The sequence below is a fragment of the Misgurnus anguillicaudatus genome, chromosome 13, assembly GCF_027580225.2.
Source record: "Misgurnus anguillicaudatus chromosome 13, ASM2758022v2, whole genome shotgun sequence".
Lineage (NCBI taxonomy): Eukaryota > Metazoa > Chordata > Actinopteri > Cypriniformes > Cobitidae > Misgurnus > Misgurnus anguillicaudatus.
The window spans coordinates 7,996,378-8,023,048 of record NC_073349.2 but is presented as its reverse complement, the minus strand read 5'-3'; the positions used below and the strand labels follow the sequence as shown (position 1 = coordinate 8,023,048).

The window sequence follows — 26,671 nt, the reverse complement described above, 5'->3', positions numbered from 1 at the left end:
AGATATTTTCACTTAATAATACACAAAAATTTAATTCTGTATCGCCAAAAAATAGGTATTTTCTTCTTCAACAAAGGGTCAGTGTTTGACAGGATGTTGACAACCTAAAAATTAAATAGGTGGTTTATTTTCTATTCTATGTACATTAAGTTATACTGTGCATTACACCAGTTTTTCACTCTTTGGTAATTTCACCATTATACAGCACTCACACTGCAAAAAAATGGCTTTCTTACTTAGTATTTTTGTCTGGTTTTCAGTAGAAATATCTAAAAACTTTTAAATCAAGATGTATTTTCTTGATAAGCAAAATTATGTAAGAAAATAAGTCTAGTTTTTAGACAAAAATATACAACTTAAGTGAATTTGTGCCTAAAACAAGTAAAATTATCTGCCAATAAGGTGAAATAATAATTTTGCCAATAATTTAAGCAAAAAAAAAAAGATTTTTTTCTCACCCACCCAATTGGCAGATCATTTTGCTTGTTTTTAGCACAAATTTACTTAAATTGTATGTTTTTTTTTCTATAAACTAGACTTATTTTCTTAGGTCATTTTGCTCATCAAGAGAAAGCATCTTAAGAATTTTTTGATATTTCTACTGAAAACAAGACAAAAATACTAAGTAAGAAAGTCATTTTTTGCAGTGCAGCTATACTTTATGCTATAGATATACCTTGCAATATGTCCTAATTGCGAAGAGAGACACTCATCACTCACTAAAAGTAATTTATCAAACGGTTTAATGCAGCAAAATAGATTTGTGACCTGCTGCAAATAATAAAGAAAATTAGAAGAAGAGAGAAACATCTTAGGCATCACAACTATGTTTTATTGTAAAATCTACAATAAAAAGGTTACATAGCTCATAGTTGTAAAAGCATGAAAAAGTTGTTCTTCCCAAAATGCACTGATAAATAAATCGGCACCCTGACACAACCTTCTTTTTGGCCTTTTTTTAAGAAAATCATCTACTATATACATGTAGATAACCCCAAAAATGCAATGACAAACTAAATATGAAACGTGAAACATAAGTGCAGAAAGAAACCATGCCTAATTTTAAGAAAAGTTTAACATTTAAGCTCATGTACACATATTTACATGTGGTATGAAATATCTGCTTTAAGAGTAAATGCTGGCTTTATCAGCCAATCGATGTATGTTAAGACCTCATACATGTTAGCTTGTAACAAAGAACAACATTTCCTTTCTTTCCAATCCTTCTGTGTTCTGAAGTATATACTAGTTAAGTGCTGTAACAATATATATTTATTATAAACTTGCAGTCAGTGGAAAAAGTTATGTATGAGCAACACAAATCACCCATCTGCTTATAAAACACTTTTGAAATGAAGCATTTAAGACTTTTGTCTGTGGAAATTGGAATGCATGACAGAAATCTTCATTTGCTTAAAGCATAATGATGTAAACACAAAGAATGAGCAACATCAGGTAGGTTATGATATAAAAGTTATAACAAATCAGATGTTTAACCAGTCATGTTTGCTTTTGGTCCTTTTTAAATGCAGTGCACATTTTCAAATCCATTTTAAAGTGCCTTTATCCTTAGTTCAGGCACTCTAAAAGTTTCTCCATCTTCGGTTTATTTATCTTTTACAGTTTGTGTGGGTTCACCCATCTGTACGTTCCCTCGTAGCGGAAGCCCACCTTCTGCACCAGCTCATCTGCCTCTATAGGACCACGGCTAGGAAACGCGCAGATCCAGAAAGAACGTTATGTTAACAGATTACATGATTGAAAATGATTTCCTAAAAATAACTGTGTGTTACCTTCCGTATTTATACGGGATGGGTGGTGTCTTCTCCTTCTCTATCTGATGAAGAAGAGGAGTGAAGATTCTCCACGCTTCCCTCAACTCATCGCTAAAATAAAATAGAAATGAATTTATGCATCGCTTAAACACTTTTATCCAAAGTACATTTAAGCTGTATATGCGTTTCCTGTGATTCAAACCCACATTTTGCACTGTTAATGCAATGCTCTACCAGCTGAGCAGCAAGAAATCAAGCAAATAACCAGAATGCCCTTGAATTTATAAGCATTTATGCAGTCAACTCATCGCTCCGTACAAAATGCATCTGACTGCCGCAGAACACGTCCAAAATCAGACGCTCATATGCATCAGGCAGCTTAACGTCCTAAAACAGAGATTAAAAAGACATCAGATGCAGAATTTAAATTTCTTTCCATGCAAAAGTCCCAACAAATGATCTATTAATCATGGAGTGAGCTGTCTACCTTGTATCTGCTGTGATAGGTCAGGTCCAGCTCAGTCTCTTCAGGGCTAAAATAAACTCCAGGCTTCTTGCTCATCATCTTGGCGTAGATGGCCTCGTTGGGCTGCACGCGCACCACCAACTCGTTGCGTCTGCACTGTGTATTAAAGATGTCGCCAGGAACATCAGAAAACTGCAAGCGAACCTCTGCTTTCCTCTCGTTCAGAGCCTTCCCACACCTGAGGATGAAGGGAACACCTGGAGAAAAAAAATTATGCAACCGTCCAGTTACAGGATTTTTTTTACTATAGACTTTAGGTCACAACCCGTTATACAAGTAACAACAGGTTCATTTCAGTATCAGCAAGGTCATAACTATACCGTACATTTCTTTAAACATTTAAGTGTAGATGTAAAAACTCTTACCATCCCAGCGTTCATTCTTCACATAAAGGACCGCTGTTGCAAACGTGGCCTGGGTGGAGCCTTTGGGGACAGTTGGATCATCCAAGTAACCCTGTTTAGCTTCTCCCTCTCCTTCAGGGTCTCCCACATACTGACCCAAGACCACATCTGAGAGAGAGACCGGTTCAATGCACTTCAGCACCTTTACCTGTAGGGGGCAACAAAGAGCATTTCAAAACAGAGCTAGGACATGCTAGGAAGGTCTATGGTACACAATGAGAGTCATTCATTATTATACTTATTCATCCACTATACATTACATATCGCTATATATTATAGTACCGCTTATTTTTTTAAAGCATCCACCAGCAAGTGCTTACCGGCCAAACGGTGCTTCTTTGGGCTTCATCCAATGAGCATCAGAATTACCATTACAATAATCTAACAATCAATTCTTGTATTAATTCAAATTTTCACACTACCCCCAAATATAACCCTCGAGACCCTTAGTAATTTAAGAAAATTTAAGTGTTTTTTACAAAAACAATACTGGTGTGCATCTTGAGACAAAAAAATGGCAATGGTTTATTTTAAGTTATGTCAGTTTAAGCTGTTTTCAGTTAAGACAACTCAAATATGCATTTCAGTCTGGAACTAGACTTATTCCTCGTCCGGGAAACCACCCCTATATGGTCTTTTAATGGTAATGATTAACTGGAAGAAAGTGGCAGTGACTGAAAATACTGTATTTATATTTGCCATACTTTAGTCTCTAGGCTATATTTAGCATCATTCAGATAAGAGTCAGATGAGTGCTGCCATGGAGGAAAGTTCATTGGCCAACTGGTTCATTACCTTCTCATCTCGAACATCATCAGAGCTTGTGGAGGCTGGCTTCTCCATGGCAACCAGAGAGAGCATCTGAAGCAGGTGGTTCTGCATCACATCTCTGGATACAGAAAAGAGCTCCATTCATTTACAATTCAGATTGGAATATAAAAATCCACTCAGATTTTGCATGGACAACGATCCAAACTAAATGTTTTGGCAATATGGGGTCTGAGATTACTATCACTTTTCTAATTTAAGAACATGTTTTTAATTACAAATGCTAATATATATATATATATATATTATAGTGCTGGGCAAAGATTAATCGCGATTAATCGCATACAAAATAAAAGTGTATTTTTGCATAATATATATGTCTGTGCTGTGTGTAATTATTATGTATATTTAAACACAGACATACATATATACATTTCAGAACATTTTTATTTATATATAATTTTTTTTAGCATTTGTAATTAAAAACATGTTCTTAAATTAGAAAAGTGATAGTAATCTCAGACCCCATATTGCACCCTTCAATGCCAAAACATTTAGTTTGGATCGTATATATATATATATATATATAATACATTATACATGTGATAAAACGTGAAAACATGAAAAAAATGATTCTACATAATGAAAGAGCATTCTGTGAAAATTTAATTTAATATTTTTATCATGTCATGTCAAAGATTGAAATCTGAGTGAAATCAAACTTTGATGCTCCTAACCTCATATGCAAAGTGAATTCATTTTACTTATACAGAACACACCAATTCAAAACATCTTGAACTAACCGAATGATCCCAAAATCATCAAAATATCCTCCACGTCCCTGGGTTCCAAACGGCTCTTTGAAGGTCAGGACCACACATGCCAGACTGTCCCGGTTCCAAATTGGACCAAATATCCGGTTTCCAAACCTGTGATGGTTTTCAAAACACAGAGAATCATTATCATTCCTGATTTGAGTTGAACCCTAATTATTCAGAAATGACAACTGCGCCTGACAGCGAGAGAAAAGCAGAAGCTGCATCCGAAAATTGCATACTCTCCAGTAGGTACTTATTTTGAATAAGTAAACACTTGAAGGGCTCAAAAACGTATTTACTAGGGGTGTAAGAAAATATTGTCACATGCGAGTATCGTGATATTGCGTTTGGCAAGTGTGTAGTTACTCTAAAAAAAATTGAATAAATGCAATATCGATTTTATATTTTAAGATTCATGACAGTTGTTTCGTTTCAAGTTTACATGCTGACCAGTAGATAGCATTCTTCTTATCTCTGAACTGAAACATTGACAGGAAGTACTAGCATAGGGGCACACCACAAATATTTTTGCTAAGGTTTGCATATGGTGTGTGTTCTTAATGACAGCTGTCCTAAAATATTATCCTATTATATATCTAAAATAGGCAATATAACATGTCACCTACCTTTACAGTATCATAAAGTATTGTAACCCTGTATCATAACAAATATCGTATTGCCAATACACAGCCCTAGTATTTACTATATATACAGTGAGGAAAATAAGCATTTGAACACCCTGCCACCCTGCAAGCCCTCCCACCCAGAAACCACGGAGGGGTCCGAAACTGTCATCGCAGGTGCATGTGCACTGTGAGAGACATAATCTATAAAAAATAAAAAAATACAGAAAACACCTGAATGTATGTATGACTTTTCAACTATTTATTTGTATGATACAGCTGTTTGAACACCTGAGAAAGTCAATGTTTATATTTGGTACAGTAGCCTGTGTTTGCACTTTCAGGGGTCAAACGTTTCCTGTAGTTTTTCACCAGGTTTGCACACACTGCAGGAGGGATTTTGGTCCACTCCTCCACACAGATCTTCTCTAGATCAGTCAGGTTTCTGGCCTGTCACTGAGAAACACGGTGTTTGAGCTCCCTCCAAAGATTCTCTATTGGGTTTAGGTCTGGAGACTGGCTTGGCCACACCAGAACCTTGATATGCTTCTTACAGAGCCACTCCTTAGTTATTCTGGCCGTGTGCTTCGGGTCATTGTCATGTTGGAAGACCCAGCCTCGACCCATCTTCAATGCTCTAACTGAGGGAAGGAGGTTGTTCCCCAAAATCTCGCAATACATGGCCCTGGTCATCCTCTCCTTAATACAGTGCAGTCGCCCTGTCCCATGTGCAGAAAAACACCCCCAAAGCATGATGCTACCACCTCCATGCTTCACAGTAGGGATGGTGTTGTTTGGATGGTACTCGTCATTCTTCTTCTTTCAAACCCGTTTAGTGGAATTATGACCAAAAAGTTCTATTTTGGTCTCATCTGACCACATGACTTTCTCTCATGACTTCTCTGGATCATCCAAATGGTCATTGGCAAACTTAAGACGGGCCTGGACATGTGCTGGTTTAAGCAGGGGAACGTTCTGTGCCATGCATGATTTCAAACCATGACGTCTTGGTGTATTACCAACAGTAACCTTGGAAACGGTGGTCCCAGCTCTTTTCAGATCATTGACCAGCTCCTCCCGTGTAGTTCTGGGTTGATTTCTCACCTTTCTTAGGATCATTGAGACCCCACGAAGTGAGATCTTGCATGGAGCCCCAGTCTGAGATAGATTGACAGTCATGTTTAGCTTCTTCCATTTTCTAATGATTGCTCCAACAGTGCACCTTTTTTTCACCAACCGCTTGGCAATTTCCCCGTAGCCCTTTTCAGTCTTGTGAAGGTGTACAATTTTGTCTCTAGTATCTTTGGACAGATCTTTGGTCTTGGCCATGTTAGTAGCTGGATTCTTACTGATTGTATGGGGTGGACAGGTGTCTTTATGCAGCTAACGACCTCAAACAGGTGCATCTAATTTAGGATAATAAATGGAGTGGAGGCGGACATTTTAAAGGCAGACTAACAGGTCTTTGAGGGTGAGAATTCTAGCTGATAGACAGGTGTTCAAATACTTATTTGCAGCTGTTTCATAGAAATAAATAGTTAAAAAAATCATACATTGTGATTTCTGGATTTTCAATAAAATCGAATGCACACTTTTGAATCCAGTCTGAAATAGTAGGCCATCCAGGTACTTTTCGCATACTCTTATATAGGTACTTTAAATGCGAACTTACTTCTTTTGTTACATTCTGTTTAACAACAACTATATAGTAGGAAAGTATGCGGTTTTGGATGCGGTCAGGGAGACGGAAATAATCATACCTGAGAACCATAAGATTCTGGACCATCTCTTTGCCTAGGTAATGATCTATGCGATAAATCTGATCTTCAGTGAAGAGAGAAGAAAGATGACTGGATAACTGCTCTGAGCTCTGAAGGTCACGTCCAAACGGCTTCTCCACGATGATCCTGTTCCAGCCCCTGACAATCAAACAAATAAGAAACATGATGCCTTTGCTATACATTTCCTTTGTGTAGATCTTCAACTAGATTTGATATTTTTAATGCCTTACAAAACCTGCCAGCACAACAGTTTCAGTTGGCCTGACAGTTGTCAATTCAATTCATTCTGTCAACTAAGCGATTGCTATAGTTTTCTGAGGGGTTACTAGGGCGTTTTTTGTAAAGGAAATAACACTTTATGATACAAACTCATGTGATTGCTACTCACTTGGTGCTCATGCAGTGATGCTTGATGTTCTCTGTGACGTCATGGTAGACGCTGGGCGGCAAGGCCAGGTAGAAGAGGCGATTGGCTCCAGCCCCTCCCGGTATCGACATCAGGTGTGTGTTCAGGTTGGCGAAAGAAGATCCATCCACATACTTTCCACTGATGTACGAATTTCGACTGAAGAACGCAGAAAGCCGCTCTGCCTCAGAGTCAACTGCCTAAAAACCATAAAATAAAAGATTAACACACACAAACACAAACACATTTGCCATAGATGGGCGAAACCACAAATGGAGAAAGAGCAGACCTTCATGTAGGGCATAGAGGCGGTGCGAATGGAGTCCACAGTGAGTTCAGAACGAGCGAAGCCGACGAAATACGTCTGTTCGGGGAGCAAACCATCTCTGAACAACCACCTACCAGAGGAAAGGATATCATGTCAGCATAAAGACTACATTTCTGAGTGAATAAAAACAAGACCCCGTAAAGGCACTTACCATAATGTTGGGTAAATTTTCTTTTTGGCCAGATCCCCCTATGACAAGAGCACATTTATTTTATTGCTGTCTGCACATTCATTTTAGAGCCCGACCGATAAAGGATTTTGAAAGCAGATACTGATACAAATTTTCTTGGTTTTAAAATCCGATATTCCGATATATCGGCTGATATTTTTTATACACGAGTGATGCCAACAGGGAGGTTGTAGAGTGCCCTCTGGTGGACAAACTATCAACGGCAACACTCATCACATGGTTGAATGCTGTTTCATCCGGGGGGGTTTTTTATATTCATGTATATCGGCCATTATGAATGCCGATACCGATAGTTTGGAAAATGCCTAATATCGGCCTGCCAATATATCGGTCAGGCTCTAATTCATTTTTGCACTGTTAGTGGTTGCTTTCATAGAGGTCTATGATGCACAAAAATGCCATTGAGCTCACGAGGTTTTATAACACAGCCAGTTAAGAAATTAGCATGATAGCTGATACATAATGAAGACACTTTAGATGTTAAATGCAAAACAACAACAGAATGCTATATTACACAACTTTACTAAAGCAAGCACAACACGACTCAACCGTCTCATTGACCTGCTTCAATAGATATGCTCCACGCCCATTGTGACACATGACTAATGCATTTTATACAGTTAAACAGCCCCATTCGGTTTAAGCCGAGATGTGTCAAACTAGGAGTGTCCCGCATCAAGAGATACTGTTTGTAATATGGAGTTATATAATATATTAGACATATTATGTAATAGACGTGTAATCTATTAGAAAATCAGCTGCTACGGTTAAAAGCTCTTTGTAAGTATGAGTTGACAAAAACCCATGCACATATCTCAGGGCTTAGTAACCTTCAGCATGCATAATCCATCATAATCACAGTAAAGCAAACACAAAGCGAGATAAACCACATGTATTTGCTCGCTGCAATGGTTCTGAAGGGAAGGGATGCACTTTTGCTTGTAAATGAGGAAGGTGCATCTGTGGTAAGTGAGGTAAGCGTTTATCATTGCTTAAATGCAACTGAAAAAAAAATACTATTTTGTCATCTATAAACAGTTTCATCAAAGCGAACTTCCAGTTTTTATTTATTTATCGGTCTGGCTAGTGGCTAAACTGATCCCTGAAACAAATACCTTGTCTAAAATAAAATGTTTTGGTTTGCTAAAAGGGGAGACGACGGGCATGGATCATGACTGTGAGGTTTGGCCATGCAAGAATTCAAGGATCTGTAACAAACATTGTATACATCAAATTTTACACAGTAACATTAGCTCAGTGTAATAGCTGATGTGCGTTAGATATAATATCTGAACGAAGGTATTTACTTGTCATTTATTTTATTTTATTTTTTAGAAATAAACTACCGCAAAATGACACGGTTGTTATTGACACTGTTGTTATCACATCATTTTAAGTCAGTATGGGTGTTTTGTCCTATGTGAAACACAATAGGTGATATATATTAACTAACTAAATAAATAAAAACATTATAAAAGTAGTACAACATTCTGTCTTTTAAAATCTTGTGGGGAAAATACCAAAATGTAGTTACCCAGTCTCTAACAGATGTGTGTGTGTGGTAAAGCTAAAAGATTTCATATTAGCCTCACCTCATTTTACCCATTATTTCAAAATAACCACTTTACAAGACAGTTAATGATCAGACATATGAGGTGATGTTGCGCGCGCACACACACACACATGCAGATGCACATGCACGCAGACAGACATAATAGCAGACGCGGGCAGACACTCAGGCATACATGGTTTATGGGGACAACTCACGCAATGCATTTTGTACTACAATGCATATTCTATTCCCCTAACCTACCATCACAAAAACCCGGCAGTCTTTAATCTATAGTACCATTTACTAAATGGCATTTAGTATGTTTTTTTAAGTCGTTCAGTTTACGGGACACTTCCCGTTTCCCTGGAAACCATGTTTATAGCATAGTAAACATAAGGGCTGTCACGATTAATCGTGCAAATGCGCATTTTCTCAATGAATGAATTTGAATTACGGTGAAATGCCACCACATCCAAAAGCCAGAGGGTGCTCTCTTGCAGAAACTCCAATTGCGCCACAGAAGAAGTAGCATTACAAACGCTATTCCAGGAAATGTCTAGAACAGGGGTGCCCAACCCTGTTCCTGGAAGGCTACCGTCCTGCAGATTTTAGCTCCAACCCCAAGCAAACACAGCTTAAGCAGCTAATCAAGGTGTTCAGGGTTGCTTGATAATTACAGACAGGCGTGTTGGAGCTGGGTTGGAACTGAAGTCTGCAGGACGGTAGCCCTCCAGGAGCAGGGTTGGGCACCCCTGGTCTAGAAGAATAGAGGGTATGCACATGATGTCAGCGAGAGAGACAGCGGTTACACCCACTGAGTGGCAAAAGACAGAGCGGCAGCATTTGACTACAGCGTGACATTGACGGAAACACGGTGAAAACACATCTAAATGGGAAAAAGCTGTTGTGCGATAGACTGTACTAACAAATTTAACAAGAATTCAGAGCTATCGTTTTACAGACTGCCAAAAAACACCGAAAGGAGAAGTAAACGGATCGTTTATTCCAACGTCCACAGGTGGGTTGATAAGTTGTTAGGGTCGCTATCAAGCAGAGGTTTTACTTTCTACTTAAACATATTTTTTCAAGTATTTGTATTTTATCCGTGTTTTTCTTTGGAAAACATACATTCCAAAGCATCTTATCATATTTTCTACGCTATTACATTTCATAAAGTTTTTGTTTTACATTTAATATTTAAGTACATTAACGTATTTTTACTCAAGTATTTTAGTATTTTAATGTAATTAGGTATTAAATAAATGTTAATATGCAATATTAAAGAATACACAGTATGATTATGCTTTAGAATGTAGTGAAATTCCCAATACAAAACACACTAATAAAGAACAGATGCTTGGAAAATGTAACTAATGTAACTAAGTATTGTCCACCTCTGCTATCAAGTCCAGCCTAATTCATTTAAGCTGATAATAGTCTGTTTTAATGGCATTTTCGCAGCACCCACTATGAAAACCAGCCTTTTGTTGAACGTTTGCCACTCAACAGGGCAAATTCCGGCGTGGTCACGTGGAAAAGTGATGTTAATGCATACCCTTTATGTTTATATTGCTGTTCCTTGGGATTGTTTCAGGTATTTTCATGATGATAAAGAATATTTTGAATGATTTTGTTTAACGTTATAAACGACTCCGACTCAATGATTTTAGATTAATAAGGACTTCTTACTGACCAAAACGCCATAGAACACGCACAAGCTGCGCATTAAAAAAAACGCAGCCTTGCAATTCAGAATCGATTTTAGACAGGTCTTTTTAATGTGATTTATCGTTACAGCCCTAGTAAACATGTCATTATACGCTGTTTATCTCCCCGTAAACCCCCCCCCCCCCCCACACACACACACACAATCCCTTTCACCTTCTATTCACACCCACCGAATGAAAACTGCTGAAGGTGCGTGATATAGCATAATCCAGTTCACTCGCATTTATACTAGTTAACAAACCATCTGCTGAAAGCCACAGACTTTGTAACAAAGCTCAATTCATAAAGCAGTTGTATAAAGTCTGACTAATATAAAGGGTATAATAAAAGAAAACAAGGAACAGGAAAAATCTAGCTAAAGAAAGGAGGAAGCATTGTATTTCCTCTATATTGAGTTTCTCTCTAATGATAAGCATAAGCTTGTAATAACCAGCATTTACTAGTTTTCCTTATTCAGATGCCAAATCCTCAAGGCAGACCAGACATGACTTTTATCATTAATAGCCAATCAGAGAATGGCTACATGCGCCAATAACCAATCACCTTTCAAGGCCATGAACTGAACAGTTCAATTACTCAACCACCCAGTGCTGTGACAAATCTTAGACCTTGATATGGTTTTTCACTGGTTGCATAATCTTAGTTGAGCTTCCTTAAAAAAAAATCATCAAGGCCATTTGACCAATTTAGCATAATCTGAGACTCTTTCCTTCAATGGAGTAGCAGTTAAAGGTCATGTTATGAAGTTGTAAGGAAAGTGTACATAACAACATTACTTATTCAACCATTAGGCACAAGTCCTTAAAATCATAGTTATGCAAAACAGTCCGATAGAGTGACAGACATTAAGTAAACATTATTTCAAGCACCCACTCACCGAAGCACCCATGATGATGAAGATATGCACATCCGACTGGTGAAACTCAACATCTTCATGCAGTTCTTTCCTCAGCTGCCCAAACACTTCAGAGCGGGAGAGGGGAAGGCTGTTCATCTTATCTAAGAAAAGATCAAATTCTTTCATGTCAAACCTCCAGACAAATTAAATAAACACTATTTAATTTCAAGATAAAAGTCACTAAATAAGCGCTGCAAACTTTGGCACACACATTGACACAGCAGCACAAAGGAGAACTTTCAATGAGAATGCTGCAGTCACATACAGTAGGGAGACAAAAACATTGGCATAAATGTTTATAGACGATACACAGTTGGCTATATGCTAGGACAACAAAGAACGCAGAATGACAAAGCAAACACCGAAAACACAGAAACCTGAATATAAACATGTGTTAAATAGTAGGACAAATATAGCATACAAATGAATTTAGCATATGAATATAGCATACAAAATAAATGCTTCATCATTGCTTATTAAGCAATTCCCGTTTTGTTTTAGTTCTCATGATACACTATTATATGACTATTATAGGAACTGTAAGGTTATTATAACAGTAAAAAATGAAATTTTGGACATGTTATTAGTTAATTATCCTATAAAATGATCACAAATTTCTAATAATTTAAGAGTCATTCCTATATTATCCTTGTCATATTTCTTTTCAAAAACGTTAAGACATATGCACAATTCAAAGACACTAAACAAATGATAACACCTGCTGCATAACGACTATAGGTGTATTCGACTTAATGCCTAACTGGGCAGAGCTATCGGCGAGTGACATCAGCGTACCGCGAGAGCGAATCGAAAGCTTTGCATTCAAATCGCTCTCGCGGTACTTGATGTCATAGGCCGAACACTCTGCGCAACGCTGCATGAAGTCGAGTACAGTTATTCTGGGATGTTATTAAACAAACAGTCCTACCACTCTGATCGGGGACCGTAACGTGTGCTCTCTCTGTGACAGAGGACAGGTCCATAAACATCAATATTCAGATGCTACAATCTGCTAAACACAAAAACACAACCTCCAACGACCCACGCTCCTAACTCACTATAATGTTATTAGTACAATCCCCACATCAAATCCCTTTCAGTATTTACCAGGATTAACCTGCTAACGTTACTTGCCAACACGCTCCTAACGTTACATTTTAGACAACAACCCTCTCTGATTTTATGAAATGCATATATATTATATATATATAGCTAGGTTCTTGTTCTCGCGCAGATTATCAAAATATATAAGAAGCCTAACCACATAACTAGTCAGTTGTGGTTGGAGGGAAAAAGCTGAAGCTGAGAAAAGCGCAAGCTGATGTACTGTACTATCAAACACATTGGCATAAAAACGTGCTACTTACAGTCTGCGCTCCGTGACAAAAAGGCACAAAATAGTAGGATTTAACCACACAAAGCTACAAAGACATTTCTTAAACCAGTTTCCTTCTTCCCTGTTTAAGCGACGCTTCAAAATTCTGTGATTTTATTGGTGTAGAAACTCACCGGCGCTCGCACGACTGCCCATCGCTACTGTCGTATATGACGTCAACCACACGACTGCTCTCGTGAAAATAAGAAGTGGGAGGGGATAGACTGTGTGTAGGAAGGGCTTGCGAATGTAGTTTCCTGCTGATTGACAGTTCAACGCTCCAATGGAAAACAAACAAACAGCTCTTCCGTCCAATGGAGCGGCGCATCTTGAAGATAAGCGCGGATAGAAAAAGTTCAATGAAATGTAAGCATGACGTTGCAAATAATTAAAAAAATAAATCAACCACTGTTTCGTTGCAACAAATTAGTCACATTTATTATAATATATATAACCTATATATAACTTTTAAAATACATACATAAAAAAATCCGACTATTCTATTTTAATGCATTAACGCCACCTTGCGTTAAATTGTGTAAATTAAGATGTTTATATCCAAAGCTCAAAAATGTAGGTTACAATAATTGTAATTATCCAATCACTTTTTGTAATAACCAGTCGTGACATGTTGTTTAGAAAAATACATTTTATTAAGAATTTTACAATAAATACATTAATTACATGCTTCACAATCATATAGTAATGATAATTTTTTTAAACATGGGTGAAGGTTTAATAAACAAATTCAGGAAACATTGTTTGAAATAGTGCTTTCCGTAAATGTTCAATGCACAAAAATATTAAGTGTTACTAAAAGTATGCAAACATTCAACAAACACTGCATCAAATCAAGTCCTCAATTATTAAACGAAACAAGACACGCTAATGTCATGCACATTACATGCTAATTTAAATGTACATTAGTGCAAAAGAATAATGCAACGTTTGTGTAACTATGCATTGGTCAGTAATTTTTCAATCCTGTTTTGTGCAATCATTTCAGACACAAGTGAGGTAATCGGATGAGCTCAAATGAAATGAACTTTCAGATCAGCTGAAGGCCCATTGCTGATAAACATCAGGTGGGTTACAGCTCTTCATGATGACATTGCCCTTCTGCACCATTAAACATTTATTAAACAAATCATTGTGGAGAAGATATATCTGCAAACAATTACAAACATACAAAAGGTAAGATGCATATTAAATGTCAAATTTTAGTCAAAATGAACGATATCTATAAAAAAAGTTTGGATGCTGGGATACGTAACATACTGTACCTTTGGTAAGGTGAGAATAAGACTCCATATCTGCTGTGGAGCTGGATCTGTTCCAACACCCTTAAAGTTGCACGGCTCTACCCGCACGGGTTCAGGCTCGATCGTCGCATGCAGACACAGCTGCTTATTAATATTGTGCCTTAGCTCCTGATGAGACGTGTACTCAAAATACTACAAAGGAGCAAGAAAAAACATTGTTGGCTGAGAAAATGTAAATTTGTTAAATTCCATGGTATACTTCTTTGTGATTTCTAAATTTTCATCAATCAGAGGATTAAATCAGCAGTCATTAAAGTACCTGATTTATTCCCATGTTGTGACAAAGAAATAAAATCACAGACTTCCCTCCAGGATTCTTCTCACCGATATCAAGACAACTGCTTGTGGCAATGTTCTTTAACTATATGCAAAAATAATAAAACACTGTGCTAATATTTGGATAGTATTGCAATAAATATCAAATGACAAGGCTTCATTACCGATCCAAACATCACAGGATTTAAATCAGGCACAAATGCCTCGGAGTAAATGTTTTCCAGATACCAAGAGAAATTTTTGCAGTGCAGGTGCTCTTTGAGTTTCAGGCGCTCGCTAATGTCCCCATACGATTTCTATGCTCCTCGAAGGTAACAATACAATAAAAAAAACATGAGCTGTATACATTTTAGTTAGACTATGTATAGCTAAATTAAAAAGGAAAGCATAACAGATTTGATACATTTCTTTCACCTCTTTTGCAATGGTGGCCGCTTTCTTATTTCTGTTGTAGAAAATCTTCTTGTAGTCGTCCATCCAGACTTCTGCGAGGCGAACCTGGTTGCGCGTGATGACATCCAAACCTTTCGGAAAGGAATGGGGATTTTTAGTGCGAAATATATGGCCGACCACAGAACAGGGAATGATCTCCAGACTTCCACCACACAACCATACCTGAAAGAATACAAAAAAATACCAGAATAAGTATGAATTGGGGTATTAGGAGTATTTATTTCTCCATTATTAGTAGATTTTTGATTTCAGATACATATTTTACAGAGACCAATTACAAACTATAGTTTAAGCATCAAGTGTTAGCCAATCAGAAAACTTAGAGGCACCTCTCAGCCAATGATGTTTATTTGAGGTGGGGCTACCTTTTTGTTCAAACAATGGAAGACAGGTGGCATATTTGGGCTTCCAGAGGATCAAAGTCATGGGACTTACCCTAAAAGCCATTTCTATGTTCTCTCCTCCCCAAAATTCCATCTTGTCATCATAAGTACCGATGTGTTCGAAGAACTGCTTGTAAATGGCAAAAAGCCCACCAGCAAAGGCTGGTGTCCTAAACAAAATATTTAAAACATTATATAAAGAGCTGTTTGATGTCTCATGAGAGGCAGTAATATAAACACACTTTTCGTTAAGTGTGTGAATAAAGAGTTGTGTATTTGTAAATCATTTGCCTGACAGGATATGTCTCATCTTTGAGTTTCACTCTTTCGTTTTCTGGTATGGTTTCCCAACCAAAACTCAGGACCCAGTTAAAGTTCCCACGGGAGTGTGTACGGCCCGAGGGCGCCGGCTTCATAAACTGTAAATTGTTGTTGTTGATGACAGCGATGTTTGGACTCACGACTGTGGTAGGTTCCTGAACTAACCGAGCCAACAAAGGTTCCAACCAACCATAAAAACATTCACCTGAAAACACACAGACAATATCAGGGTCAACAACTGACATCACTCAACATTGAAAAATCAGAAAAGTTGATGATTAATGTTTCGAAGTTAGACTTTTATGTTACTACTGTCAGTCTCTCTCCTTTACATTTCCTTTAAGAAAGTGACACTGAAAGGCATACATTACGTGAAATGTTGTCATAATATTACGCTTATGCTTTTATAATGGTCAGTCTTTGACTGAACCATCGGACCTTGTGGTCTTATTTCGGAAGTCAAAGCAGATTTTTCATCTAAAAGTCTAGATGTATGGAATGAAAGTCATGGATTTCTGTCAAGGTCCTAGCAAGCAATAGCTGTCAATTTACTGCCAAGGGTAGTGGTGGACATTTTCTGGTCCTGGATGGCCACTGTCTTGCAAAGTTTAGCTCCAACCAGTGGCAGCCGGTGACTTCTTTTTCGAGGGCGCACGATGCGAAGCTTGTCAAAACATGCATGTAGTGCATCACGTGTGTTCGGCACATCATGCAAACTTATGTGCATTACGCGTGATGTCAAAATCCGAGCCTGTTGCAGATGCTTCAAAGGGGTTTATGATAAAAGAGATGCTTGCTTTGCCAGATACTCGCTTAATATCATCATGTGTAATCAGAGTTTAGTGTTAAGTTAGTGTCTTGCAAGTATTTTGTGAACACGAGTGTCTCCTTTATCATAAATCATTTTGATGCGTGCGCACAGGCTCGTATTTTGACAAGACACATGATGCACATAGGCTTACAGGACGCAACAAACACATACCGTAGTTTGAAATGACGAGCAACACACGACACTCCAAACTCAAATTTTCAATTTACACCCCTGGAAGAGAAGTCACCTAACCCTTAACAATTATTACAAGGTGTTTGGTTCAATTCATCTAGTTTCATATATAGGGTGTTTATTTATTTAATTATTTTATATATTTATGTATTTTTTGGTCATGATTAGACATTTACTAAAGTCCATTTTTGCCTTGATTTGGACATGAAAGTACAGGGTGGGAAGAGGGGTATGGGATCAGCAAAGGACCTCGAGCCGGGATTGAAACTTGGGTCACCGACAGACGTTCATTTAAATTTAACTGACAGCCCAAATTTTGCCTTGTTTCAGCCTAGACCTCTGGGTTGTGTGTGGACACCTATTAGATGTCTTTTGCTGGGGTGCTTTACGATCTAAGATCTACTCACAGTGAGAATCCAGGAAGACAAGCACCTCCCCTCCAGCTTCCCGTGCACCCAACAGTCTAGCAGCGATAAGACCTCTCCTCTCATGCTGTCGCAAAACACGTACAATACCAAAAATCTGGACATACTGGTCTAATGGGGCGTTTAGATGATCTGCAGAAATAAAAGGCTACTTTGGAGAACTGAAATTCAAGTTTCACATTGTTTTAACTACAATAAGTGTACTTGCTTGCATATTGCCATGTGGTTGCTAGTTTATAGTTTAGCTCATTGATGGGTTCTCTGGGGCATTGCTTTTGAACCCATGCATAAGATGCCCAACCCTAAGTGTCTAAGATATTCTGGTACATAGAGTACAGTACATACAGCTCAGGTCCCATCTGAGGGTATGTTTTTAAAGATGTAAGGCATCGTTTAAATTTTTCCTCCAAAAACCATTTATTCATTTCAAAGTAACTCTACTTGCATGCAATAATAAGCCATCTTTACTCACCTTGAGTACTTGCATCATCCACCAGTATAATTTCTTTGAGCAGTACAGCAGGCGATGTATGCAAAACGCTGTAAACCGTACGGAGGAGGGTGGACCACGCCTCATTGTGAAACACAATAATCACACTCGTAGTGGGTAACTGCGGACATCGACTGAACTTTTGCTCAATGCATCTTGGAGAAGTAACAAACGTAAATAAAAATGCATCTGGAAATGACCTCCTACTACGCAATATGGATCTCCTGATTTTGCCAAGTGGTTGATGTCCTCAGGGCAACATTATGTTGACCCTGGGACAACATTTCAATCAACCAATCAGATTTCAGAAAGAAGTTTACAGTAACAGTGATTTTAGGGTTCAGTTATGGTTAGGGTTTAGATTTTATTTACAAAAATGTTGTCCTTGGGTCAACACAATATTTTGCCCTGAGGACATCTCTCACTTGCCCTACAGCTACTCACTCAGGCGGCCTTGTGTCAGCCCCAAGACCACGGTGGATGGATATACGATCACTCGCATACTGGTTGAAGCTGTTCCGAACCAAACCTTCCTGCTGTTCCTTCAGCTCAGCAGGAGACAACATGCCAGTAATAAAGGGGTTTCCATCAGCCCCAGGTCCTTTGGGATCTTCAAGAGGTCTTTCTATGTGCGGCTTGAGTTCCTCCGGGCTGTAGAACCCAGAGGGACACCTGACACCCTCAGATAATGCCAAAATCCCTTCATCCACGAGTGGTGCAGTAATATTCACCGGAATGCTGCTTGAATTCCAAACTTCGCTGCTTCTGTATCTTGGCTTTAGGGAAAGACCTTTCAACAAGCTGGTGGACCTCCACACCCCTGGATCTTGCTGTAATGCCCATAGCATTGAGAGGAAAAGGGTCAGTCCCAAGAAACTTAATTTTACGGGAAGTGCACATGTAGGACTTCTTATGCGCATCCTTAAAGGAAACACAAAGATCATAATGATCTTAATAATGAATACATTTATTTTAGAAACTCATATTATTATTGACTTTGTAATTGTGGCATATTTCAGCACAAACAGCAAATAGGTGATAAAAAATGACAAAAATAAATCTCAGATTCGTATTTATCTTAAAAAAATACACTTTGATGTCCAGGAGAAATTTGTTGTGTTGTGTTTTTTATACGAGTACTTTAAGAGATTCACTTGATTCAATCAAAACAATCCAGCTCGAACAATTCAATTTGTTTACCCCTATTAATTTACCTCAGGTATTTGCTTACCTGTATTCAATTGAGAGTTGATTTGTACTTTTCGTAGTTTAGATAATATATTTTGTATTAAATTTCGTATTTCATGTCGTATTTCAACAGATCAGTGTCATGCATGTCAGGTGAACATCATTCGGTTCATTTCCTCTACATCCCTTCATCCACGAGTGTCGCCGCAAGAACCGACAGTCCGATTACGTAAAAGTACCGCGAGAGCGATTCAAGAAATCTGACAAAGTAGTCTAATTTCGACTCGCTCTCGCGGTACTTTGACGTCATCCGCCTGTCAGTTTCTGCAGCACTGCATGAAGTCGAAATGCTTTGTTCGACTTCATGCGGCGCCGCAAGAAACTACAGCCGGATGACGTCAAAGTTCCGCGAGAGCGATTTAAAAGCAGACTCCTACGTATGATTTCACGAATTGCTCTCGCGGTACTTTGACATCATCTGGCTGTCGATTCTTGCAGCGCCGCATGAAGTCGAACAAGCCTACTAACGCCTCATGTAATCTGTATGTGAAAACAATCCGGTGTAGCAAAACGTCTGTTTAACACAGGGCCTTAAATTCTTAAGGCCTTTTCAGATTGCCAGCGATGTGATAAACCAATGTGAATCGTTTACGATCATAGCTACGCTCATTTAAAAGCACGTGTTACATGAATGAGGGGAGGGGAAGTGGCGTTTCCATGGTAACAGTTCAAACAGCGAGTCTTGCGTTCGGTTATTTTACCAGTTCTTGATCGGCTGGTAGTTAGTTTTAGGATATGGCATTCTTTGGATTAACATATCTGGGTTATCAAAGTCCTATTGGGGACAGAATGTTATCATCTGCCCAAAACAAACGAGATGTTCGAGGTATGTGCACGCGCGCTGTTGTGAATTTAATGTAATATATTTTTAGCAGCATGTTTTAACGAGCTATGTCAAATGTTTTATATTTTATTTCTGATGTTTCAGTGTCGCAGAGTCAAGTGGGCAGTCTTCCACCCATCAACACGAAAAGGGCACTGACATGCGCCGCTGATCGATGCGGCGGTGGGAACAGTCTGGACCCAAACGCGCATCAGAATCAAAGCCAATACCAACAGATTATTAGACGGACTCACATAAACAAATGTAATTTCATACCAAAGTTGTATTTAAACTCGCAAAAAAAAAATATTTTGTGTGAAATTTTTCTTGCTCAAACTGATAAACTATAAGTACAAAAATACCATGGCTTTAAAGTAAAAATGTAGAAATAATTTTTGTTGTAGGCCTATTGTTTACATTGTGGTTGTTTTTTGGTTTAATTTTTAGTAAAAAAAATTGAATGGGGATTTTCACACGGATTATTATAATTAATTCATGTTTTTTTTGACATATCATGGTAGTACTTAAAAAAATATAAAGGCTTGCTAACAAATTGACTGACCGACTATATGGGCTCATTGAAGTGTATCATGCTTGCAGACTGACATATCACCACAGCTTTTTTGCTGTTTATCCATGACCTCTTGAGTTCTCATACTCACTTGCATGCAATTGTGCATAACTGAAGCGATGTTGTTTTCCCTCTTAGCTCCTAGAGATCTGTATCGTGTACCTTTGACGGACAATCAGCAGTACGGTTGGTGGGTTCCCACCGGTGGCCACAAGAATCAGGAGCCCTGGACTAAGATTTGCCGCTTCCCGCACAAAAACAGTGAAATGACAAGGTATGATAAATCTTTTACATTCTGATCTTGAGAAACTATAAGCGTTACTCCCGGCATGTAATGTTTTAATACTTATTTTCCTTTGCTTTTCTTAGGTTTGTAAACCAGATGTCAATGACCCATTCAGACTTCAGCCTGTTTTGATTTTCTGGTCTGAGAAACCATCAATACACTGCCTTACATGTATGCACAACAGACATGCACATACATTGACACTGATGTTTTTAAATAATTGGACTTGTTCCTTTTTGCAATCCATGATGCTGCAACACAACCGTCTTATCACATTCTGTCCAGCAAATCGATAGGAAATGCAATCTCATTCAAAAGGGCAAATATAGACCTAAATCTGCCTCCTTGTGATATCACATTACTGATGACATCAACCCTGACAAATACTGAGTGAAGTCTGTGAAAATAGGATATCGGTTCACATTAATCTTGTGGGATAGCCAGATGATTCTTTCCATTACGTAAAAGATTTCTCTGAAAATAATTTGTTAACAAAAGCATAACATTAAATACACATACTGTTATCTATAAAAGTGCCATGTTGTTAAAATATAATGTACAATGGTTGTCTGTAGATACTGAGTTCAGTATTTTAAGCTAGACAATATTTTTTAAGTCAAAACTTGAAACTTTACTTGAAACTTGAGTTAATAAAGTTTTTAATAGCCACCTTTATGTTATGGTTCGTTCATTAACATCACAATCTAACCTAAACTAAATGAAATAACTGATCCGGGATCAATGGTTAAGTTATCTTAGCAATGGTGATTGCATTACAAACATAAAATACGTTTGGATGCGGCCACTAAAATATTATTATATATTAAATATTCTTAAAATTAGGGCTGCATAACAATCTAAAAACTAATCGCAACTAATCGTTTGCAGAATAAAAGTTTTTCTTTGGATCATGTGCGTGTGTGTTGTGTATAATAATTAGGTGTGTATATATAAATCCACAAACATGCACATGTATATTTAAGAAATATTAACATGTGTATATACATTTTTATATTTACATATAATTTATATTATGTATAAATATGAATACTTAAAATATACACTTTTTTTCTTAAAATGTATACATGCATGTGTGTTTTTATATACATAATTGTTATACACAATACACGCACATATATGATGTAAACAAAAACTTTTATTCCGCATACGATTGGTTGCGATTAGTTGTTATGCAGCCCTACTTAAAATTAATTGATAACTTTGATTATTGAAGTCATTATTAATTGCAAACAAATAAATCTTATTGCCATTATCAGCAAAGGATGGGCACCATCAAATGAATTATTTTAGTTATTATAAAAGCAAACATTTTTGCATCATCACTAGTTAATGCAAAATATAAATAAAATTAAACAATAATGAAGAAAACAATAAAAAACAAATAAAACAGACATTTTGTTTTTTATTTTTAGAGGGGAGAAGTTTGTTTATATTCATCAAGAGTCTTTTCAACTTTTCATTTGCAAAGTTGAAAAGCTAGTCCCTTTTAGTCCTTCGACTAAAGTAAAAACCATAACAAAACAAATGAAACGTTTACGAAAATAAAGAGCCGATCAGGAGCCATTCAGACCTGATCTAGACAGAGGCCCCAGTGTAAAAGTCAGTAGTACTAAAACACGTCTTCTGCTCAACCACACTACATCAGATACTACGTTTGCTCCCTTCGCACTAAATCTTCATCCTTGTACACTTTATTGCACGTACTGGTCAGAACAACAGGGCACCCTGCCTTTGGTACAAACGTGATCAACTGACATGCGATGACCAAGCTACTATTACACAAGTTGTCGACAAAGTGGGAATCAGCAGGAAATTGGTTGCCATGCAAGTCAGTGAGCTGGAACAGGAGACCGAGTTAGCAGACGTGGCCCCTTAAAACACTATGGGAGTTATCATGTCCTGATTATTTACAGAAGCTGCGTCGTGTAATACAGAAGAGGCACTGTTAATCGTATATTTACGCTTGTTCAGTTAAGGCAATTGCAATGCAATTCACTCTGCACGTAGTGTATGGGACTCCCCTATAGGATTTGTTAGAAATTAGCTAGCTGAGAAATAGTTAAAAGTAAAATCTATACAACTTGTTGACGAGTTAAAACAGTACATTTTAAATACATTTCGCTCGTCCTTAAAGCGTAACTAAACCCCTGTTCAGAGCCTGACTCCACCCACTGGCAATATTTGAAAAATGCGAGAAAAGTGGGCAGATCCCAACGGAGATAGAGGGTACGAACTAAGCTCGTACCAAGTGTGTGGTGAGATCGTAACGAGGGCGTGGTGAGCTTGAACCTGCTTACGTCACGAGTTACTTTTTGGACCCAACATCCAATAGGAAAATTCAACTGCAGTGGCCACCGTTCAACCTGAAGAGGGCAGCACTCAGACGTTTTTACACCATATATTGTAGTATTGAAACACTTTATATCCAAATGTCAAAAAACTTACTAAAATCAATGAACAGCACTAATAAACCATCATTCTTACAGATCATTAACTAAAAAAAGTTGGTTTAGGGTTTAGTTACTCTTTAAAGGAACAGTTCACCCAAAATTGATAATTCGGTAATTGTATGAAGTTATTGCAAATTCCTTATTTAATGTGATAATTTAGATAATTTACTCACCACCATGTCATCCAAAATGTTGATGTCCTTCCCTGCCCAGTCGAGAAGAAACCACGTTCCCCGAGGAAAACATTCCAGGATTTTTCTCATTTCAATGGATTTTTATGGACCCCAACACTTAACTCAACACTTAACATTTTTTTAAAATGGAGTTTCAAAAGACTCCAAACGATCCCAAACGAGGCACAAGGGTCCCATCCAGCGAAACGATTGTAATTTTTGACAAGAAAAATAAAAAACATGCACTTCCAAACCACAACCTCTCATCCATCTCCGGTCCCGCGACGCACCAGCGCGACCCCACGCAATACGCCATCACGTCAAGAGGTCACGGATGACGTATCGAACTACGCCCCAGTGTTTACAAGTGTGGAGAAAGAGGACCGTTCCGACATTGTTGTATGTGGAATGATACAAATTAATGTCTTTGTGTCAGTTTATTGTTTAAAATGGTTTGCAAATGTGCGCTTCATATATGTAACACGTGACCTTTCCATGTCATTACGCAATTGCGTGAGGTCGCGCTGGGGCCCCACAGGACCGGAGACAGACGAGAAGCCGCGGTTCCAAAGTGCACACTTTCCATTTTTCTTGTCAAAAATGACAATCGCTAGACAAGACCCTTGTGCCTCGGCTGAGATCGCCAAGGGTCACCTGGAACTCCGTTGAAACTGCATTAAAATTGTTACGTGTTAAAGTCCATTAAAATGAGAAAAATCCTGGAATGTTTTCCTCAAAAAACACAACCTCCCCTCGACCGAACAAAGAAACACATCAACACCCCGGATGACATGGTGGTGAGCAAACCATCTGGATTTTTTTTTTTAAGAAAATGGACTAATCCTTTAACGGAGAAAATTGGTGACGTGTTTAATACTTAAATTACCTGCTGTATATATTTAATAATTTCTTGGTTTAAAGCAATGAAACATTGTAAAAAGTGCTGTAGTAATAAATGTGACTTGACTATTAAAATTGCTCATGGTCCAAACCTGCGTAACTTTCATAAATGCAACACATTGACTAAAAATTTTAAGATATGGCTTCCGAACATAACTTACAAATCGAATGAACCGCGTTTTAATGGTGCTTAAGCATTATTTTTGAAGCTCAAAAGCTTGAATCTTATAACTGCAAACCATTTCTACTTTTGTGTTACACAGAAGAAAGTCAAACAGGTTTGGAAAAACATGAAGGTCGACAGAAACAATGACAGAATTTTCCTTTTTGGGCTGAACTGTCTATTTAAAGTGCTGCTCGCTGAAATAAAGCCGAAGATGGAATACTGGTCTTCGTAAGTCACTGACTGCAGCTGATCAGTTAGTACCAATGTGCTTAAATGTCTCAGTTCAGGTCACTGTTTCCTATCTTCAGCTGGAATGAAATCATAATCGAATAGATCAGAACAACCATAACAGGAATAAAAATGTAAAAAATAGATACAGAGGTGAGACAAAATACTCAAACATTAAAACTTCAGGGAGTTAACCAACGAACAAACAAAAATTGTAGAGAAGATACCACAATCAGACATGCTTTTGAGCTGTTTTAGTTTGGCAAGAAAGCAGCTTGTCGTATCATATAAACCTCACAGTGAAAAGAGTTACGCCCCTTCGAGATTACAAAGCACAGTATTCAGTCATAATTTATAGATATATTTCTTTCGTTTTTAAAAAAGTCCTTCTGTAATGAATTGGAACTTGATAAACTGTCTCGTACCGTGGTTTCCAATGCCGTGGCTTTTCCCCAGATGCTTCCAAAAAACTTTTTTTCCTTTTATTTCATTTTGTACCAAAAATACTTCTTTGAAAAAGAAGAAATGGTTGACGGAAAACACAAAACGAAAGTGAAGTCTCCTTCGAGGACGTGACCTGAAAAGCATACCCTTCCAGAGAAACTTCCCAACTTATCCATCTCATCTTCATTCAAAGCAGAAATCCTTCAGTCCTTCATTTGATCAAGAACACAGCGCCCTGCCAGTCACCCGGATTGCGGGCCAAATGGTGTAATGCGTACTTTAAACAATAAAACGTAAAACAGAAAAGGGGTGTTACATAATATTTAAACTTCAACAAACGTTTTAACATCTTCTTTCTATTAAATACTTTGGTCTTTGGTCAATAGTTCTCTTCTTAATTTATACAGATACTGTATTTGCACACAAATATACGCTTGTACATGTTTACGTACGGTATAAATGCGTGTGCGTTTTCACACGTTTCCATAAAGGACTTTTTGCACGAAAACATCAAGATTGAAATAAATAAGAAATTCAGAACAAAACATGAGTACCTGTATTTATATTCTCCTGAAACGAAAACAACGGAGGAAACATGTCACACAAAAATAAAACGGGGAAAAATGCCATATGTACAGCGTTTCTCTTCGGCGAATTAAAGGCCTTTATTAAATAAACCGACTTTGCATCTTTCAAGGAGCCTGAGGCTTAAAACCAGAAACAATCGTCCTTCAAGGCGCGCGGCCACATCCACGGCCGCCGCGTTACGTGACTGCTCTCCGGTCTGGAGTCTTGTTTGTTTTCTGTGAGGTTCTTTATTGTTTGTTTTCAAGTGATAGCGATGGCTACTTGTTTGACTTCGGGTTGCATCGAGCAATCCTTCTCTCCGGAGAACTGTGAACATCTGAAGGAACGCTAGTGAGCTGCTAACTGTTGGGGGGTCCGTCGTTCAGGAAGTAAGTGGTCATCTCACCCTTGCCCTTAACTTTAACGACCCCTCGACACTCCAGCTGGTAACTTTTACTGGCCAACACCTGGTGCAGATCTGTGGTCACCTGAAAGAAATCCAATAAAATGTCAGGGCAAGAACATTTTATTTTGTTTTTAATACATTTCTAAATGTCTAATGTACAATGTTGTAGAAAAAAGTTATAAGTAGGGGTGTTACAAGGTGAAATGCTGTCTTAATAAATCCCCCCTTTTCAAGGACTTTCCAGGTCCAATACCCTCAAATTCAAGGACTAAATGTGGGGACACATTTTAAGATACCCTTACCCTGTTAAGATAAATTGTTACAGTTCCCTTTCGAGGGAACTCGTGCTGCGTCACTGTGGTGACACTTTGGGGACGCCTCAAGGGTAAGTGCGTCTAAATGTGTATATCAAATTTAACCAATGGTGAGGCTTAACGACAAAAACAGGAAGTATATCGCTATCTAAAATATTGCTTAAGCTGGCGTTACAGGGACGCAGGAAGTATGGCAAGGGAGACGCAGCGTCTCGTTCCCTTCTCAGGG

The 26,671-nt window shown here is 38.0% G+C and overlaps 4 protein-coding genes across 8 annotated transcripts in view; 1 reads left to right on the top strand and 3 right to left on the bottom strand.

Moving 5' to 3' along the window:
• Positions 1-811: 811 nt before the first annotated feature.
• Positions 812-13,448, bottom strand: g6pd (glucose-6-phosphate dehydrogenase). Of its 3 annotated transcripts, none has more exons than XM_073874948.1 (13): positions 13,307-13,448; positions 11,777-11,898; positions 7,581-7,618; positions 7,391-7,499; positions 7,084-7,301; positions 6,675-6,833; positions 4,277-4,402; positions 3,501-3,594; positions 2,667-2,853; positions 2,263-2,498; positions 2,088-2,162; positions 1,794-1,888; positions 812-1,708 (listed from the first exon to the last, which is right to left on the bottom strand). In XM_073874948.1, exons 1-13 carry the CDS (start codon positions 13,326-13,328, stop codon positions 1,618-1,620), a joined length of 1,572 nt encoding a protein of 523 aa, XP_073731049.1. In that variant the 5' UTR covers positions 13,329-13,448; the 3' UTR covers positions 812-1,617. The 3 variants fall into 3 exon arrangements, with proteins under 3 accessions (XP_073731049.1, XP_073731050.1, XP_073731048.1); XM_073874949.1 differs by lacking the exon at positions 13,307-13,448 and adding an exon at positions 13,165-13,300; XM_073874947.1 differs by lacking the exon at positions 13,307-13,448 and adding an exon at positions 12,726-12,856.
• Positions 13,449-13,799: 351 nt separating this feature from the next.
• LOC129430838 (polypeptide N-acetylgalactosaminyltransferase 6) lies at positions 13,800-19,232 on the bottom strand. Of its 2 annotated transcripts, none has more exons than XM_055188416.2 (11): positions 19,077-19,232; positions 18,290-18,766; positions 17,828-18,000; positions 17,338-17,487; positions 15,898-16,132; positions 15,659-15,776; positions 15,185-15,385; positions 14,935-15,066; positions 14,754-14,855; positions 14,456-14,626; positions 13,800-14,339 (listed from the first exon to the last, which is right to left on the bottom strand). In XM_055188416.2, exons 2-11 carry the CDS (start codon positions 18,763-18,765, stop codon positions 14,226-14,228), a joined length of 1,872 nt encoding a protein of 623 aa, XP_055044391.2. In that variant the 5' UTR covers position 18,766; positions 19,077-19,232; the 3' UTR covers positions 13,800-14,225. The 2 variants fall into 2 exon arrangements, with proteins under 2 accessions (XP_055044391.2, XP_073731047.1); XM_073874946.1 differs by having other exon boundaries at positions 13,801-14,339; positions 18,290-18,675; positions 19,077-19,231.
• Positions 19,233-19,545: 313 nt separating this feature from the next.
• On the top strand, positions 19,546-21,442 carry LOC141369275 (sperm microtubule inner protein 11). The gene is made up of 4 exons (XM_073874945.1): positions 19,546-19,919; positions 20,013-20,180; positions 20,626-20,761; positions 20,857-21,442. The coding sequence occupies exons 1-4, from the start codon at positions 19,829-19,831 to the stop codon at positions 20,903-20,905; spliced, it is 444 nt and encodes a 147-aa protein (XP_073731046.1). The 5' UTR covers positions 19,546-19,828; the 3' UTR covers positions 20,906-21,442.
• A 734-nt stretch (positions 21,443-22,176) lies between these two features.
• adcy6a (adenylate cyclase 6a) overlaps positions 22,177-26,671 on the bottom strand; it is a 74,259-nt gene continuing 69,764 nt past the window's right edge. For both annotated transcript variants that reach the window (XM_055187906.2, XM_055187907.2), the window contains one exon: positions 22,177-26,210. In XM_055187906.2, coding sequence (XP_055043881.1) covers positions 26,082-26,210 — 129 coding nt within the window. In that variant the 3' untranslated portion in view covers positions 22,177-26,081. The remainder of the gene's footprint in view (positions 26,211-26,671) is intronic.